Below are 20,085 nucleotides of genomic sequence, written 5' to 3'. Positions count from 1 at the left end.
AAAATTATTCTAGTGTGATGTTTGGCAGGGAGAGAATGTGTTAACTGGACGAGTGTAGAGTTGTGAGCGGAAAAGGTGAAATGAGGATTTATTTTGCAACAGAAGTTACACAACAGTAAGGAACAGAATAGTTTTTGTGATTATGTAGAATATGATGTAATGGGTATTGGAGACGTATAAACAGTAAAGAAATAGCACCTTCATCCTGAACCTCGGGTCTCAACACACTGGGTTTTGACTTGATCCATTTTAATAATGCAACTAATCTTCCCAGTGTTGTGTTCTGTGCAGCTGCTCTTCACAACCTTAAAATCCTTGCATCACCACAGTTTCATGAACCAAATTTTGAAGCAGAAAAGTGAAATCTGAACATATACATGGGTGTGTTTTTACTGTCTTTTTTGGGAAGTTTAATTGAGTACTAACCAGTAAACTCTAAGAGTTCCTTACTATTCCATTCCACATTAAAATATGATGTAGTCATTTCCAAGTGCTACGTTGAGTTTAAGAAGATTTAGTTCCACGATATTCACACAATCACACTAACACACTAATACCGGCAAATTTGACGTTTTCGTTACATCTTAAACAGTGAAGCAGTTACAGGTGCCTGGATAAAACTACTGCATCGTTTAAGGTAACATAACACTGCAAGCTGGAGAATAAACAGGTTGCTTTATTGCCTCATTTTGCCTCATTAAGCCAATATGGAAGGAGAATACTGGTGGAGAGTCAGGTGCAACAGTCAAAACATTCAGGTAGGAGGGTCCTTAATCAGAGTTTTGTTTAGGGCCCCAGGAAAGTCTGGACCGGCCCTGATTATCACCCATTCCTAACTCTTAGTAATATGAAGCTGATTTATTATGCTTATACTGCAGCTTTTTGTTCCAAATTTCCAGTTCCACATTAAAAGTTGCAAAGTATCAATGTTTTATATTTGTTATGAAGTAAAGTGATAATACATTAAAAATACATTAAATTAGGATAATAACTAGGGAGATTCTACTACCTTTCGCCACTTAAAGTAACCTTCTGCCTACTACTGCAGGAACTTTGACTGACACACTAAAGGACCGAACACAAGGTGATCACTATTTTGAAGTGATGTGTAGAAGGAGGCAGAGAGCCATTCAGAATGCAACCGGCAAAATCTTGACAGTGAAAGTCTCTGTCAAATTGTGGGCTGCGCACCTTTGGCTGAGTCAATGTGGACACCAACTTTCTAGTAAGGGATTTTTTTGCAGGGTTTTTTGGGTGTATGTGTGTCCAATTTTCTAGTTTTTAGAGAGTTCATGGTCCTGGAGCTGGTGTCTTCAAACTACGGCCCGCTGCTTTAATTTGACTGGCCCCTTTCACTACAGCAGCATACCACATGTTGTCTGGCCAAGGGCGTAGAGTTGGAGAGTATGGACAAGTCTATATAGCAATCTTACGTCTTCTGAATTGTCCCTAGCCATTATTTTGGATAAAATACAATACACCAGTCCATCAGTGTCTAGTCATGTTTTTGGTAAAAACAGTTAAGATCTCGTCCTCTACTCCGAGTCCCACCTCCCAAACCCACGTTGTTTCTCCCTAAAGTGTGTTAGGCTGTGGTTGTAGGGAGACTAAGAGCTCTAAACACGGTGCTGTGTGAGAGACGCCATTCACATCACATCTCGTATTGGGGTAGTTTCTCATGTTGAAACAATGAATGAATAATGTACTTGTTGTTTGGAAGTGTGAGTACAGAGGGCAGATAAATGAAGATTTAGGAACTGTGTCATTGCATTGTCATTTCAGTCTAGTGCACAGCATGATAAGCAGTGGACATAATATGAAATGATGAGCCCTCAAATTACAATAGATGAATAATCAATCTAGAGTGAGAGAGGAAGTCATGCGATACCCATAAAACCTCTGCCACAATTAGTTAATCTGCTCAGAAAATACCTAAAACATGTTGAAACACACATCTGCAAAGTAAAATACCGTTAAAACAATGAAGTATGTTTAATCATTGTAGTATGAAAGCTCTGAATGACATTATATATAATTATTTTATTAAATTAGTTTATTAAATATTTGTCTGTTGACCATAATAACAAAGGTTATATTCACATTACCAAGATGAAGTTATTCAAATCTGAAGTATTTGCCTTAGATTGAAAATGTATCCCCTTCATGGAAATGTGACATGAAGGTGAACAGACAGATTGGATTTCAATTTGTGTGTCTCTGCTTAGTGCTGTTCACCTCAGCCAGCTCTCGCAGCACATCAAAACAGAGGAGAGTACCCACCTGCACCCCAAATAGTGCCATACTCCCTACATTCTCCCTATATTGGCACCCCTAGTAAAAATGTGTTAAAAGCCTTAAACAAAATTATTTTTTTATTTTTTTGCAGAAGCATAATCTCACTCTGAAAAAAATGAGAAAAAATCAACCTTAACCTCAAGTGAAAAAAAAAGAAAAATCCTGACTAAGAAATAATTATTCCCCATAAAATGACCTGTTCCACAATTACTGGCCCCCTTAACAATTTCTTGGAAATAAATATATTTGAACCATTTATGTCATTTGTACTGTAGTGTATAAAGTGGACCAAAGTATCTAGGAACCTTTAATTAGTAATTCATCACTTCTTGTTTCCCTTTGGTATAAATATGGTGTTACACAGAGGCCTATTTCTCTTTCTCACTCTTAAACATAGGAAAGACAAGAGAACACACTATTCAAGTGAGTCAGATGTGTGTCGTCCTTCATAAATCAGGCAATGGCTACAAGAAGATAGCCACTTACCTGCAGATTCCCTTATATACAATCAGAGCAATCATCAAAAAGTTCAAAATATCTGGAACTGTGACAAACAAGCCTGGAAGCGGACGCAAGTGTATCTAGCCATCACACACAATGAGAAGGATGGTAAGAGAAGTAAAAATCACCAAAGCTCACTGTAATAGAAATGAATCAAATGGTAGAATCTTCGAGTTACGAGGTCTCCCAAACAACCATCAGGCGCTATCTTCATGCCAACACGTTTTGGAGAAAGCCTTTTCTGAGTTATATTCATAAGCATAAACGGGTTGAGTTTGCCAAGCGGTACTGGGATTTTAACTGGGACCGTGTGCTTTTGTCAGATGAGACCAAGATAAAGCTTTTTGGCAACAAACACTCTAAGTGCGTCTGGCGTAACACCAAGGATGAGTACGCAGAAAAACACCTCATGCCCACTGTTAAGTATGGGGAGGACCGGTGATGCTGTGTGCCTGTTTGTCCTCCAAAGGACCTGTGAACCTTGGATACATAGGCTCATGAACTTTTTGAAATATCAGGACATTTTGAATCAGAATCTGGTGGCCTCTGCCCGAAAGCTGAAGATGTGTCATCACTGGGTCTTTCAGCAAGATAATGACCCTAAACATGTGGACAAATCTACTCAAAAATGGTTCACAAGGCACAAAATCAAGCTCCTCTCATGGCCATCTCAATCTCCAGACCTCAACCCAATAGAAAACCTGTGGTGAGCTGAAGAGGAGTGTACACAGGAGAAGACCCATGACTCTGGAGGATGTAGAGAGGTTGTGCAAAGAGGAATGGTCGAAGATCGCTCTTTCTGTATTCTCCTATCTTGTGAAGAGTTATAGGAGAAGATTAAGTGCTGTCTTTTTGGCAAAAGGAGGTTGTACAAAGTACTAACACCAGGGGTGCCAATAATTCTGTCACAAATGATTTCGTTCAAAGATTTATTTCTTAACGTGTGATTTTTTTCCCCACCAAATATAGGCTCTTGAATTAAAGCTTTCATTTTCCTTTTTTGCATTGTTGTCCTATATTATTTTTTTTTAAAGAATTTATTAGAAGCCAAAGAACACTTCTTAACCAGGGGTGCCAATAATTATGGAGGACGCTGTGTGGGTGTGTGTGGGTGTTATATAGAACATTTATAAATGTGAAGACAATCTTCTAATAAATGTGGCAAATCTTGGCAAAAAATAGCCTAGTTATGTTCCCGCTCACAAACCTAAATTGGTTTATGTGAAACATAAAATATGTTTCCAACTGGAAGCAAAGAATAGTAGGTCCTTCTGCACATATTCTGATATCGTTCCTGTGCGTGTCAAGCAAAGAAAGCTACAGAAAGAGCACAGAGCCTCAAATAACATTTTATTGCACACTGCATAAATAAATAAAAGGAAAGTGCACCATTTGTGTGCTTTCTGGTGCTAAGTTCAGTGTGACACAAGATCCGTTGGCAACTTTTATCAGATGTTCACAAGCTCAGCAGGAGGGATCAGAACTTAGCAACATTTACACACATGTATCATATCTTATTGTGATCTTTACCTGCTGCACACAAAAAAATAAACAATGACCCTGGTCATTGGTTCAAGAACCTGAGTTCTTTTGGTGGAAAAGGGCTAAGAGTGGCTACCTAGTAGGGGTGGGTGATATTGCCATAAAATAATATCACAATATTTTAGGGTATTTTGGCGATTTGAACAAAACACTGAAAAAATGTTTATTAATTTCAAAATTACGCTATTGCAACAAAATAAATGCTATATTACTCTTAATTATATTAAATAAAATATAATTTTACACAATACCATGGTTATTTGGTAACCAAACCACCTCACATTTTTTGGAGCAAATTCCTCTACCTCAGAGCCACTTTCCACTGTACTTCTCTGTGTCTATTTCACTCATGTAAAGAACATAAGCTGTATTGTGGGTAACTGCATGATGCCATTATGTAAACAAGTCAGAATATCACGATACTGTATTTTAATATAGTTTTAAAAATTGTGACGATATTATCGCAAATGTTACGATATGGCACAGCACTACTACACAGATTGCAAAATTATTATGGCTCTGGTCTGGCCCACATGCATGAAATTATAGCATTTACATGGGGGCTGTATAAATACCAATTTAGTTGAGAATGTCAGCCACAAGTCCCTTTTTGGGCCACTTTAGCTCACATGCAGTTTATCCACAGTCATATCTTTGCCAGACCTGGCTTGGAACTGTATTGTGACATGTGGCCAATTTTGGTTCACAAGCAGTTGCCCATTACCAACAGTGGTCCAGCTGTGTTGCATATTTGCCAGAAGTGACCCACATCCTCACACATTTGGGTACTGTTACATCTCCACCTGTATTTCATGTCTAATTTCATTTCGGTTCTTGTTTTCCTGACATTTAATGTTCTGAGCATTATTTTTCCACATGCACTCAGGTTCATTTTTATCTTAAGATCCAGAATTTAAACTAAAGTTACACAACAGTAAGGGCGCAAGGCGGGAATACACCCTGGAGGGGGCACCAGTTCTTCACAGGGCAACACAGACACACACATTCACACCTACGATCCCTTTTTTGAGTCGCCAATCCACCTACCAACGTGTGTTTTTGGACTGTGGGAGGAAACCAGAGCACTCGGAGGAAACCCACGCGGACAAAGGGAGAACACACCAACTCCTCACAGACAGTCACCCGGAGCGGGAATCAAACCCACAACCTCCAGGCCCCTGGAGCTGTGTGACTGCGACACTACCTGTAATGTATATCTGAGACATATAAACAGTAAAGAAATAACACTTTCATCCTGCACCTCAAGTCTCAACATCCTGGGTTTTGCCTTGTTCCTTTTTAACAAAGCAAATCTTCCCAATTTTGTGTTTTTTTCATGAAATGTTTAGGTGTTTGAGCATTACTTAATATATTTTATTTGTGTAAAAATATTGTTCTTATTTATAGGAGCTTCACTCTACTGAATTAAAACTGCCATTATATATAAAAAAGACACTTGCGTGTTTTTATTTTTCTTTAGAAATGTATCAGTTGTGGTAATAAGTGCATGGTAAAATATATTTTATGTGTTCAAACAAATGTGATTTAATGTCCTGGCTGGATGTGACATTTTAGTATATCATTTTAAGATTTCTACACGAAGGCTACACCTTCTAAGTCCTGAACCTACCCAGAATCATTGAGTGCAAGGCAGTAACACACCCTGGAGGAAATGCCTGTCCTTCACAGTCCAACACAGACACACACACTTTCACTCACACTTGCAAACACTTTTGAGTCACCAATCCACCCACCAACATGTGTTTTTGGAAGGTGGAAAGAAACGAGAGCACCCAGAGGAAACCCACGTAGACACGGGGAGAACACACCACACTCCTCACAAACAGTCACCTGGAGTGGGACTTGAACCCACAACCTCCAAGTCCCTGCAGCTGTGTGACTGTGACACTACCTGCTGCACCAGCGTGAGGCCCCATACAAGTTTTTTTACGCAATGAACAACAGGACTGTAACTGTCTGTAACTGAGATAACATGCAAGTAACGGCAGCTTTTCACACTAATCCTGAAATAGCAGTATTTTTTTTTTATTCTAAGCATATATGTAACCGCATACACAATTCGATGTGCTGTAGAAATATTGTAAATCAATTAATTTATTAGAGACTAATGACCAAAAATGCAATTTCTCTCCCTGACTCTATGCATTTAAATTGGCCGCCTAGAGCTTCCTGAAATTATTTGGAGCCTGCATAAGTCACGGGACTACCAAGCATTTTGGACTTCTGTTGGCACAACTCTCCCTCTATACGCCTTTGGCTATGGCATAGGTTAGAGGCACAAGTATAAATTGGGCTTCAATCTGTTTGGCCAAGACTCAAGGCCCACCCCACCCTATTTCTGATTGGCTTATTGTCTAATAGGCCTATTGATTGTGTGGTTGAGAGTGAAATCTGCGCCTCTTATCCAGAGATCTCTCAGATCATTGAGCAAACCTGATTTATTTATTTATTTATTTATTTTTCGCAGCCATGTCGGTCTGCTGGAGATCTGCCGTGGTGCTGGAATGCTATCAGCCCTGGGGAATGTTAGTGCACAGAGTTGTTGAGGAGGGCTGTTTATAGCCTGTTGATCCAGTGTCTAACAAACTAAATGGAATCTGTTAATTGCATAGTTTAGCAATCAGGTAATTGCAGAGGGCAAAGTCGTGACTCAGTTCAGTTTATGATTCACTCTTCAGTCCTAAGGCTGATAGCTGGTCGACAGACAACTGTGACTTGTAAAATAGTTACAGTTCTGAGCAAAAGTCAGAGAAGAAACTTTATTTATTTAAAAGAATATTACGTGAGATTTGGAATTTTTGCTCTTGGGCTCCCCCTAGGGATGCAGAGAGAAATATATTTTTATAGAATTGCAGTGATGAGCCCAGAGGCTCTATGTTCCCTGTTACAGGTCAGTGAAACATATGTTAGCGAATTGGGAAAGGGCTAGGTGTTTCAATGCAGTCCTGACTGTGTAAATGGCAAACTAACTATTTGTCTCTATCTGACCTGGCTCAGGAGTTTCTCTCTCTCTCTCTCTCTCTCTCTCTCTCTCTCTCTCTCTCTCTCTCTCTCTCTCTCAGCCTCAGCTGACAAACGGATATCAGGAGGCCTTTGTACTGTGAAGAGACCCCTGAACATTGAAAACCATAAAAAGAGATGAGGGTGTTGCTTTATTCCTGGGACATATGTGGATAATACTGACTGATTTTTGTTGTTTCATGTGCATTTATTAAGGTGGAAATGACTAATATACTTCAATTGCATAAGGAAAAGAAAATGTCATCATCATCATCATCATCATCTTCTTTTCCACCTTTCCATTTTAGGATTGCAGTGAAAAGAAAATGTAAGGGAAAATAAGAGAAGTTCAGAGTTCTCCAAACCTGGTATTCAATTAATAATGTTTTTTTTTTGTAATCACTCTCACTGGGTGGTATTATTTTTTGTGCAAATCACATGATGCTAACAAACACTTGAATCACTGCTGAATTGAGAATAGTCCTGTGAGTCTCTGATGAAAAACAACTGTGCAGCAACAGATGGGTTACTGACTGACTTGACACCTACATGTGGACCACCAAGACAGGTGTGTCTAACAGAGTAGATAGTGAGTGGATACAGTGTTTAAAAACTCCAGCAGCACTGCTGTGTCTGGTCCACTTATAGGAAAACAACAACATTAATACCCCCCGCCACCCTATATCCATGTCACTGCAGCGCTGAGAATCATCCACAACCCAAATCATAATTGCTCTGTCATGGTACTGTGGGGGTTTTACCCATTGGAGACCAGGGTGGAAAAGGGCTAACAAAGTAACATAGACACATGAACTACAATCTCTACTTGTAGAACCACAAAGTGCTCCTATATAGTAACTGAAGCTGACTGTATCTCTAAATTTCTCCTCAGTAATTTTGCAGTGATTTCAGAAGCTGAAGTTTGAACAGTTCTTCAGTTTCACACATTTAAATGCTCTGGCCTTGCCAACTTTTTTCAACTGTTTAGTTTTCTTCACAATGCTTACATAATAAATAAAAAGACTTGCTTGCTTTGTGCCTCTCCAGCCCACACAACGAAAGCAGACACACTAGAAGGGGAACTGGACCAGAGCCAGTCCAGCAGATGGCAGGGTATCCCTCACACTGCCCACTGTATAAATCAGTCGATATGGAAAGAGCTCTTTTTTTCTTATGTAACTCACATCTCTGCTCCAAGTGTGGACTTCTGTAAACGTTCCTTGGCAGAAGTGAAGATGAGACCATTAGCTGCGATGCTGGCATTACTTTAGCCATCATTTCAGTTGACTCTCCCTCAAGCTGAAGTCTGTGATGCTCTTGACCTTGAGCTCTATCACTTGTTGAGACTGTCTGGAGCCTGAGCTTTTCTCAGCTTCTTTATCCTCCTTCCACTTAATCCTCTGGACCTTATATGATCCCCTAAAACTTGTATTCCTTGAAGAGCCAATAAAGTTAAGACCTCCTACATAATAGTGTGTTTTGATAGGAGACAATTTAAGGTGTGATTTATGTTGATTATCAAATAAATTTGGTGCATTTCCAGGTCTGGGATAATCTGACTGTAAGCGAATAGCTGCTTCTTATTGTTTGACCCATGGGATGCAGGAGAAATGGGCCCAAGTGAAGGCCTGAGAAACATGCTATATTCAAATGATCTGGCCCAAAATAATGTCACAAGTGTTTGAGTGAGTGTGTGTGTTGCCCTGTGAAGGACTGGCGCCCCCTCCAGGGTGTATTCCCGCCTTGTGCCCAATGAGGCTCTGGACCCCCTCAACCCTGAGCTGGAAAAGTGGTTACAGATAATGAATGAATGAATGAATGACAAAAATAATGTCACAGGAGGTACCACTGGTCTGTTGGCAGTGGCATAAATGGAACAACACCCCATCCTGAAACCTGTCCTGTGTTCCAATTCTGATTTTCACTTGCACTCACTGAGCACACGTGTATATATATATATATATATATATATATATATATATTCACTTACCCATCCAAATAATTGAATTTAGCTGTTCCACTCACTTCCCTGGCCACAGGTGTATAAACCTAAGCACCTAGGCATGCAGACTACTTCTACAAACATATGTGAAAAAATGGGTTGCTCTCAGGATCTTAGTTTATTCCACTGTGTTACCATGACAGGATTCCACCTGTGTAACAAGCCCAGTTGTGTCATTTCCTTGCTACTAAATATTCTACAGTCAACTGCCAGTAGTATTATAACAAAGTGGAAGCGACTGGGAATGACAGGCTACGTAAAATGACACTGTGGGGTATGTGGATGCTGAGGTGCATAGTGTGCACAAGTCTTTCTGCAAAGGCAATTGCTACAGACCTCCAAACCTCACGTTGCCTTCAGTTTAGTGCATAGAGAGCTTTATATAAAGAGTTTCCATGGCCGAGCAGCTGTATCCAGGCCTTACATCACCAACCCCATTGCAAAGTGTCGGCTGCAGTGGTGTAAAGCACACCACTACTGGACTTATTCTTAATTCTTAATGCTTCAGCATACCAAGAAATTTAGGAGAATTTCATGCTCCCAACTTTGTGGGAAAAGTTTGAGGATGGCCCCGCCTGTTCCAACATGACTGTGCACCAGTGCCCAAAGCAAGGTCTGTAAAGACATGGAAGAGAGAGTTTGGTGTGGAAGAACTTAACTGACCTGCAAAGAGTCCTGACCTCACCCTGACAGAGCATCTTTGGGAAGAAATAGAGTGGAGACTGGGAGCCAGGCCTCTTCCAATATCAAAAATGCACTTCTGGAAAAACAGTCAAAAATTCCACAAACATACTCCTAAATCTTGTGGAATGCCTTCCCAGAAGAGTTGCAGCTGTTATAACTGCAAAGGGTGGGCTGACATCATATTGGATGGGATGTCAGAATGGGATGTCACTCAAGTTCATATGCCTGCAAAGACAGCCAAGCCAACTTTGGGCAAAAACATACAAACAAACAAACAAATAATATATATATATATATATATATATATCCAATTCAAAAGCAGATTTTGCAAATAATGCATTACCATGTGACACAACTTCCTTCCATAGCAACAGCGAAAACAATGTTGGACATAGCAGTTTCCAGGTGAAAGCCAAAAACCTTCACGGTGCTCAAAATGTCCAAAAATGTGTATTACGTATTACAATGTATATTCTTTGCATATATCTTACACTATATTTAGGCTATAAATATTTCTCTGTCTTGTCTATCTCCTCTCCCTTTCTTTCTCATGCCTCCCTCCACATCGCCCCTCTTTCTTTTTCTTCTTTCTCTTTCCACCCCTGTTTACTTCCTATCGTTCTTTTCCCCCTCTCTTTCCCTCCGCCCCCTCTTCCTCTGTCCTGCTCTCCTCCTCCATCTTTCTTTCTCATTCCTTCTCTCTCTACGTGCCTCTCTCTCACCATTTTTCTTTCTCTCTCCTACTGTCTCTTCACCCTCTCTCTGTTATTTCCCTTCTCTCATTCCCTTACTCCCCTCTCTCTCTCTCTGCCATTGATTGTAATTACACACTCTGCCAATTATGCTGTGGCATCAGGCAGACAGAGGCGAGTGTGAACCAACTGACAAGGAGGCATCACTTTCCACACGCAGACAACGGTGTAAGACCTTCACCTAGGAGACATGTGCTCCAGAGCAGAAAATCTCTTCAATGTGGTCCTAGTGCCAGTTATAAAACATTTGATTGGACGTTCTCTGGCACAGCTCTGAGAGTTGATGAAAAGTCCAGGTGGATTTGAATTTAGCTGCAGTAATAATACATATTTCTCATGAGTAATCCATGCCCTAGACAGGAATTTGAAACTCTTACAACAATAGGGTGTATTTGCATGATATTTCATCATTCATCAATTATATATGTGAAACTGGATTATCCCAATAGAGATCATACAATGCCTATGAGGACTATTAGGTACAGTGTCAGCACTTAAGGATGCAGTTCCATGGTATAGTCAAAAGCTTCTGGACACCCGCTCCTAAAACACATCCTCTGCCTTGAAGGATGCTAACATATAGTTACCCTTCTTTGCTGCATTAACACTCTCATGTCATCTGGGAATGATTTACTAAATGCTGGAACATTGCTGTGAAGATCTGAAGGCATTCAGCCCAATTGTGAGGTCAGGTGAATGATTTATTCTCCCTTCAATTCATTACAATGGCACTGGATCATGTTTATTTGCTCCATGTGTGCATGCTTTTCTGTGGAGATTACACAAGCTGTGCATGCGCTGTGAAAGACCTGTGTCCAGAATCGGTGCATCAGATGGATTCACTCATTATTATGGGTTTAAATAATGCAATGATATAAACTCAAAAGCTATGACCTACTTATTCAAGTGTCATGCGCTGAATGACTTAATGACATAGTGTTTGTTCTTGTTGCCAGATTACTGACCAGATCAACTTCAGCTGGGGAACTGCAGGTGTGATACTGCTGCCATCCACTGGAAGTGCTTCAACATGACAGCTTTGGTTAGATAACGTGTGTGGTTAGGTGTGTGGGTAGGGGGTTGTTGGGGTTAAGGGGGCGAGTGTAAGTGGTAAGTAGTGGTAAGTAGGTTTCACGTACATGGTTAGGACCAAAATTTGTTCACACACTCAGTTTTTTTATGCACTCACATTGTAGGGACAATAGAGTTAGGGTTAAGTAAGTATTTGATATGGTTAAGATTACGGCACGTCCCCAAGAAATTAATGCAATTAATTGTATTGTCCCAATGCTTGGAAAGCTTGGATGCTTGGAAATTGTGTGTGTGTGTGTGTGTATTATATAAATGTCTTAAATTTCCAACTTAAAGTTGATAGTCATGATTATAATCAAGAAACACTTTTTTTTTTTTATAAAATTCAGATGTTGTTTCCTCAACATTTGCTAGCTCTCTAGTCAGTTTGTGTGCTGGAAACTAGTATAATGTGTTTGTGAAAATGTGTCAGTAAACAGTAAATGATAAAAAAAAAAAGTGGCTTGGTCAGTCATGCTAGGCTTTCTCTCTCTCTCTCTCTCTCTCTCTCTCTCTCTCTCTCAGCTCAGGGTGGGAAAACAGCAAAAAGACCTCCAAACATTGAAAATCATAAAAATATATAAGGATATTGCTTTATTCCTGCTCCACACATGGGTAATATTGACATATTTTTGCTGTTTCAAATGATTCAAATTAATTTAAATTCGGGAGACTGCTAATTGCATGAAAGTCAACAGACTGAAAGTGCTACAAAAGTAAACAACTCGAGTTACAAATGAGTTTCTTTGGTAATTCAAACAGTAAATAAAAACTTAAGCCATGCACAAACAACAGTCATTTATTTCCGTCAAACATACCGTTCCACCTCAAAGAAGTGGAGATTCTAAACATTACCAAACCAGACAGAACTGCAGACTAGTCTCCACCCTCTGCTCCTCATGTTCCCTGTCTTTGTCCCGTCCTGCTAGTGTGAATATCAGTAATTTAGAAACATAGTCTTGTTGATGATCCTGTTTTTACATTTGCTTTTATGCTCAGATTTTTTATTTATTTATTGCTGTGTATTTGATTCTTCACTCTTAAGCAAGCATTTCATTTTATGACAAATTTTAGCTTGTTGTACTGTTTTCCGTGCATTTTTCATTCCTTTTTTACCACATTCTATTTTGTGTTTAATGAAGTCAATCTTCTGTGAGGGAGTGTGTTCTCCCTGTGTCTGCGTGGGTTTCCTCCCACGGTCCAAAAACACACGTTGGTAGGTGGATTGGCGACTCAAAAGTGTCTGTAGGTGTGAGTGTGGGTTGCCCTGTGAAGGACAGGCGCCCCCTCCATTGTGTGTTCCTGCCTTGCGCCCAATGATTCCAGGTAGGTTCCGGACCCACCGCAACCCTGAATTGGATATGCGGTTACAGACAGTGAATGAGAATGTGAATAAAGTTCACCCGTTCCTAGTGTCTATGTCTTGCTCCTAATTGTGACATATTTAAAAGGGGATGTACCATGTAAAAACATGTTTTTAGTACATTAATTGTTGATCTGGAGCCTACCAACTCACAAAGTGTGAAATCATATCAGTTATTGTGGGCTACCTAATTAATAAACATGGCACAAAATGAGATGTTGCGGTTTTAAACTGATTCTTACGTAGAGATCAGAGACTTTAGAATTGTGACTGCCTCATCTGAGTCTCTCCTATCACTGCACTGGATCAGTGTATATGTGACATTTGATCCTTGTGGTATTTTGACCAAAGCATGTCAAAACATTACATTAAGACCCCAGAGCAGTGTAAAATTATGGAATAAGTGTTTAATATATATTCCCTTTAAAACATGTTGGGATAATGTCAACATAGGTTTTTCATACTGTGAAGAATAATTGTTAAAAAGCATGGCTAAAAAAGACTAAGAAATAATTCCTAGACTTGTTCTGGTTGCTTAACAAAAACATGAATAGGCCACAATTAAAATTTCTGGAAACAAAAGACTTCTTAATGACTACAGCTAGCTCTGAATCTCCATCCCAGGCATTCCTCTAAACTTGTGCCAGAGTATACTGTACACACACAGCAGTCAGAAAAGCGGGCTTTGCACATCTGTGCACACACACACAAGCCCGCACACTGGAAGCCGCCCCCTCATCCTGGCAACTTCTGCAGGCCTCCTCTTCCTCTGCAACCGGGCCAGCATTGTTCTGACTGTGAGTGTGTGTGTTTGTGGTTTTTTGTGAGACTGAGTTTGCGGCATAAATGGAAGTTATGTGAAATGGTGTAGGACACCGAGGGCTCACTCTCTCCGTTCCTCTCTCTTCAGAAGCCTGCTGCTCAGTCACATGCTGCTGCAGAGCGAGTCCTCTTCTGCCCTGCCGTCCAGCCCGCCCCGTACTCCTTCACACTGGTCTCCGTTGTTCTGCTTCTGGCGCACTGATACAGGGGACAATTTTAGCAAACAATATACCCTCTTTTTTGTGGCGCTCATACATGCCCTCATTCTTTATTTTGCACTCTTTCTCTTTTTCTGTTCCATTTCCACCCACTTTCCATGCTTCAAAACGTTACTGATATATTCTTATTTATTTATTTTGACTGGGGGACACGCTGAAGGAAGCACTCTCCCCTTTTATCCGCATAATATACTGAAGTACAATACAAATACATAGGAACAAAGTCCCCTGGGATGCTGTAATGTTTAGTTGATTTTCCTCATTAAAACATAGTGAGCAGACAACACCTCCTCAGGGATAATACTTAAATAGGCCATTCCTATCTGTGTTAGTGCAGAATTTAGATTAGCTTTTTTCCTGACTACTATACAAGTAAAGCACATTGAATGCCATAACTGTCAAATTCAGGACGGCAACAGTTAGTGTCACTATCACACAGCTCCAGCGTCTCTGCACCCTGGGTTCAATCTGCACCTCAGGTCTCCGCAGATTATGGTGCGTTCTCCTTGTATCTGCAGGTGTTTCCTCTGGGCGCTCCACACATGTAAGCTGTGTTACTGAGTGATGCCCTGTGTCCAATGAGCCGAGTGGGCTCTGGATCAACTGTGATCCTAATAAGAATAATGGACTTACGGAAGATGAATATATCAATGTCACATTCATATATCAGTCACATTGACTGCTATTAGAAATATCTTTTAACTTATGGTGCCATTTTTATTATAGTATTATTATAGTATAAGTCAATGTTTTTTTGATTAAAAAAATCTGTATAGTATGTACTCATCAGCCACAATATTAAAATGACCTCTTCGTTTCTACGCTCATTTTCTGCATACTTTATTAGCTCCTTTTTACAAAGTGAAGTAGTGTTGCGTTATTAATCCACTTGAGGAAACTGACCTTCTACATTTAAGGCTGCCAGCCACAGCACTCCTGGGAGCAATGAGCCTAAGGTGCAGTCCCAGTTCTACCTTTCTAAACTTACGGCTGTGTCTGCCTACCCTGGTCAGGATCCCTACAGAATGTACTACAGGTGGATTATTCTCAGTCCTGCAGTGACAATGAAGTGTTTAAAAACTCTAGCAGCACTGCTGGGTCTGAAACATTTGAAACATACACACAACCACAACATTGTACGAGTTAAGAATTATCCACCACCAAAATAATACCTACCTTTGGATCTTAGACTTAGACTTTGACTTTATTGATTCCACATCGGGGAAATTCACTTGTTACAGCAGCACATGATCTTAAACATTACACAAAGTAATGGAGAAAAAAAAACAGTAACGCAATAAAACAACTTATTGGTTAATATAACAATCTTATTGGTTCTGACCATTGAAGAACAGCTTAAAAGGGGACTAACCATGTATGCAGTAAAAAAAGAAGGACTTCTTTATGTGATTGTAGAATTACTAAGAGTTCCAAGATGTAGAGCTGATAACCCAGACAGTCAATGTAGAAACAAGTACAAAGTAGTTTTAATATTACATCTGCAGATATTTGCCAAACGCATGTTGGGTATTGTAGTGAGAGGACGCAGACAAATAACCAACATAAAAACAACACATATATATCATACATTTAGTATAAGAAAAAGGTTAAATATTGTACTACAACTTGTGCCCCGTGATTTCTAATTCTTGTTTATTTGCCAGACACTCCATGAGTAAGAAAAGCCGTTTTGGCAGAGTCTCTAGTGCTGTACTGAATGGGACAAAACAGACATTGTAGTGTGAAACATGAACAGGAGAGTCGTCTGATTAGACCATCCCCAGGTATGGTTCATTGACTTGTTTTTAAAGTACTTGAAATGCTTTAATATGTCTGGCAAATGACACAGCTCTGTCAAAAATAAGTGAAGGCATCTTGTCTGCCTCTGCCCTATCTTCCAACCACTGCAGTTTGACCCTCCTGCTTCTTGTGCCCTCTTGCATTATCTCTGCAGTCACTTCATGACCACAACCTCAGGACTGTTAGCGAAACTCTATCTGGTGGGAGCCGTCTGAGAGCCATGAAAGAGCGCTACTGTAAAAGGTACTTTCTTTTACCCATACAACAAACAGGCATTTGTTTGGGGAACAGGATGAACAGGGAAAATGTTAGGAAATGGTGGGGTATTGCAGTGGGTACATTTTGGTCAAGAAAAATAAGTATGTGGTGACTTGTCAGTAACCATTAAGACTGTTATTAAAAAGCATCACTGAAATTATATCCAAATAATTTCACATCAGACAGAATTAGAATGAGTTTATAATGTGCATCAATGTAAAATGCCAGCTACAGTTGTATGCACCTGGTCAGATGACATTTTAAGATGATTTTCCAAGTGAAAAAAATTTCACGTGTTTGGAAGAATTAAAGTTTATTTGCTGATTTTGATCAAATAAAATAATTTTTAAAAAATATGCTACAGTTCCAGCACATTGTATTGCGTTTTATCTAGTATATGAACTCCAGCAAGTAACAGCAAGTAGTCCAAAAGTAACTGTGCACATTAAAAACATGCAGTATTTGTTTTTGTGGAATGTGTTAACTTATGTACACTCAAAAGATCTAGAACATATGTAATCAAGAGATGCTTGAATTTTGGAGTTCATTACATTTAAGTCTTTGCACTAAATAACACAATGTAAACATGACGGAATAAAAAGTCAGGAAGGATCTCTGATGTACCCCAGTCTCCTTACACAGCCAAAGCGTCCATGGTTGGGGCTTGAGGGACACAGTCTCCACCTCTATGCTGACATCACGTAGGTGAGTCTCCAAATTCAGGTGCCTCACTACAGGCGTCCAGATGGGTGCCAAATTCAGCTGGACTTCACTCCTTGCCATCCAGTCGTCATGGAGATAATCCGTTTTCTTGTGCTGTGAGGTACAGTACAGAATTAATTGCCAATTTCCTCAAGCCATTGTCTTGTGGTTGTAGCGATTTTAACCATGATAAGCATCTGTTGAGGCTGGCATAGAGGCTTTATCTTCCCCTGTTTACTTATTAATGAGACCATTCCATTCACTGACATTATCAGTGCTTCTTGTTATGAAAAGAAAATGAGAAATGTATAGTGCCAAAAGTTTGCGGCACATGTAATATATTACTGATGACAAACCATTTGCGTAGATGTTATTTTCTTTTGTTATCAAAAGGAAAGGCTTTATGCTTTTTTTCATGGCTTTAAACGCTGCTGCACGTCGGAGGAAAGCATTAAGAAGCATCTATTGTGCTGGAGACAGAGAGCTATTATACTGTACGAAGCTGCCTGCCAGAGTTATTCATGCTGAACAGTCGTAGTGGACACCTCTGCAATTTCAATGGACTAATCTAAATGTTAAGAATATTTCAGCTTCGATCTGAATGTATTCTGAATAGAGCTGGATGAGTGAGTGACAGGCCTTTTTTATTATATACAAAATCATGAAAACACAAGTTTTTTTAAACAGAACCTTCAAGCTCCTAACTTTTCAAATGCCCCTCTTTTAGTCAGATTTATTGTGATTAATTTTAATATTTTATCCTTTGTATTTTCACAGCTACTTTATTCCACCAGCTTTGCTTTCAGCCAACAAATCACCCCCCCCCCCACCCCCCCCCCCACCCCAAGGTCTACAGTTGTATGTTTTGGGGGAATCACCTGATGGGAAATACCTTAAACAAACCTAAGTCATTTATTCTGCTGAGTATTTAACATATTGGAAAACAATTAAGTATTGTAAGTAATGTGCCTTACACTTGGCATATTATTATATAAAATTTATCATAATAGTTACATTCAGACAAAATAATAATCGTGCATAAAATGTATACGAAGAGTAGATGATGTGTACTAATTAAAGATGTATTAGGTCTTGGGAAGTTTGGTGAAAAGGGCAAATTTTCTGGTGGAAAATTATAACTGCACCACACATGCAGAACATTTTGTAACATGGGTTGTGCTGCATTCAGTTTCACCAAAGGGATATATCTGATGGTTGTGAGCGTGTTCACTTTGAAGGAATATTCAAAGAGAACTCGATTAGAACTCTTTGATGTAGGTGTCTTTTACATTATTGGATTTAGGTAATTTAAAACCTGGAAATTTGACATTATATTTGAAACTTGGGAAATCAGATCCAATAGATCTGACTGAGGAGTGTATATTTCCGGGTGACTCGCAGCAGCAGGACCCTGTACTTTGCCCTCTTGACTAAGTAATATTATATATATATATATATATATATATATATTTTTTTTTTTAACACAATAAATGCTTTAAATCAATAAAACCTGAGCCCAGTTATATATGAATTTAGGCTATATACAGTGTTCCCTCCAAAAATATTTTCATTGCCACTTTTATCTTCTGATTATGCTGTAATATATCTGTGTTAGCTCTAGAAGTGTTCATTATCGGATGCTTTAATTTGCTTTAACTTATAAATGATAGACTTTTCTGTCAATGAGAAATGGACAGAAATTACAGACACTAATTAATTTTTTTTCTACTATGTCTGATCAGGAGTCCTGCTCGAAAAGAACTACCAGAATGAGTTGGGGTACACTGTACACTCAGCTAGTTGGAATAAATCGCCACTCCACCAGCCTTGGCAAGATCTGGCTGTCGGTCCTCTTCATCTTCCGGGTGACCATCTTGGTGGTGGCTGCTGAAACTGTTTGGGGTGATGAGCAGTCTGACTTTGTGTGCAACACCTTGCAGCCAGGCTGTGAGAATGTCTGCTATGACCACTTCTTCCCCATCTCACACGTCCGTCTCTGGTGCCTGCAGCTGATCTTTGCCTCAACACCTGCTCTACTGGTGGCCATGTATGTAGCATACCGCAATCATGAAGACAAGCGAGGAATCTTGCGCAACGATAAAAAGTCGAAGGCCAAGCAAGAGGAAGACCTGGAAAGTCTCAAGAAGCGGAGACTCCCCATTGTTGGCCCACTGTGGTGGATATATGCCATAAGCCTGGTGTTCCGTCTGCTTTTTGAGGTTGCTTTCATATATGCGCTTTACGCTATATACGATGGTTTCTGGCTGCCAAGGCTGGTTCGTTGTGAGGTGTCCCCCTGTCCAAACGAGGTGGACTGCTTTGTGTCACGGCCAACGGAGAAAACCGTCTTCACTGTGTTCATGGCTGCGGCCTCTGGGGCCTGCATGGTGCTCAACATGGCAGAGTTAGCTTACCTGGTTACTAAAGCTGTGACACAGTGCCCAATGATGAATCCCAGGAAGGGCCATGCAAAATGCCCAGGCAAAGACAAGAAGAATGAGATTCTGCTGACCTCTTCCTCTTCTGTATCATCCACTTGCAAAGCTGTTTAAGAGCTCCTGAGTACCAGCAAGTCTTCATATTTTCACCAAGCAAGCAGACCACTTCCACATGCTCAGTATTCAGCAACTTGTCTGTTACTGAAGCGTTTTTCAAGAAGCTTTAGTGACATCTAGTGGCAAAAATCACAAAGACAAGAAATACTAAGCTTACATTCGATTAAAATAATGTGCTTTATTCCATCCATGTCTAACAGCTGCAGGTCTGTTTCCAAAAAACTACAGAATAGTAGGGATATTATATATAAAGTAAACATATTAATAGTAATGATAAACATGATGATAATGATGATGATGGTTGTAGTGGATGTGCCAAGTATATGCTAATGAATACTTTTAAAAACAATACTGCCATTAAATACCAAAGTAATAAAATAAAAAAAATAAAAAATCAATATATATGGTAAGTGATGACATAAATGTATTTCACTGTATTTCTGGTCTGAAAAAACTAAACACAACCTTTTAACTGTAGACAAAAGATATTTTTAAATGC

At 39.7% G+C, this 20,085-nt stretch overlaps 1 protein-coding gene across 1 annotated transcript; it reads left to right on the top strand.

Annotated features, from left to right (window-relative positions):
* The first annotated feature begins 18,800 nt into the window (after positions 1–18,800).
* Positions 18,801–19,591, top strand: LOC136686453 (gap junction beta-2 protein-like). Its single transcript, XM_066660250.1, has one exon. It carries the CDS (start codon positions 18,801–18,803, stop codon positions 19,581–19,583), a length of 783 nt encoding a protein of 260 aa, XP_066516347.1. The 3' UTR covers positions 19,584–19,591.
* Positions 19,592–20,085: the final 494 nt, after the last annotated feature.

Source organism: Hoplias malabaricus, chromosome 2, assembly GCF_029633855.1.
Source record: "Hoplias malabaricus isolate fHopMal1 chromosome 2, fHopMal1.hap1, whole genome shotgun sequence".
NCBI lineage: Eukaryota > Metazoa > Chordata > Actinopteri > Characiformes > Erythrinidae > Hoplias > Hoplias malabaricus.
Note: the sequence above shows the minus strand (reverse complement) of the source record. Positions and strands in the feature narration are given on the sequence as shown.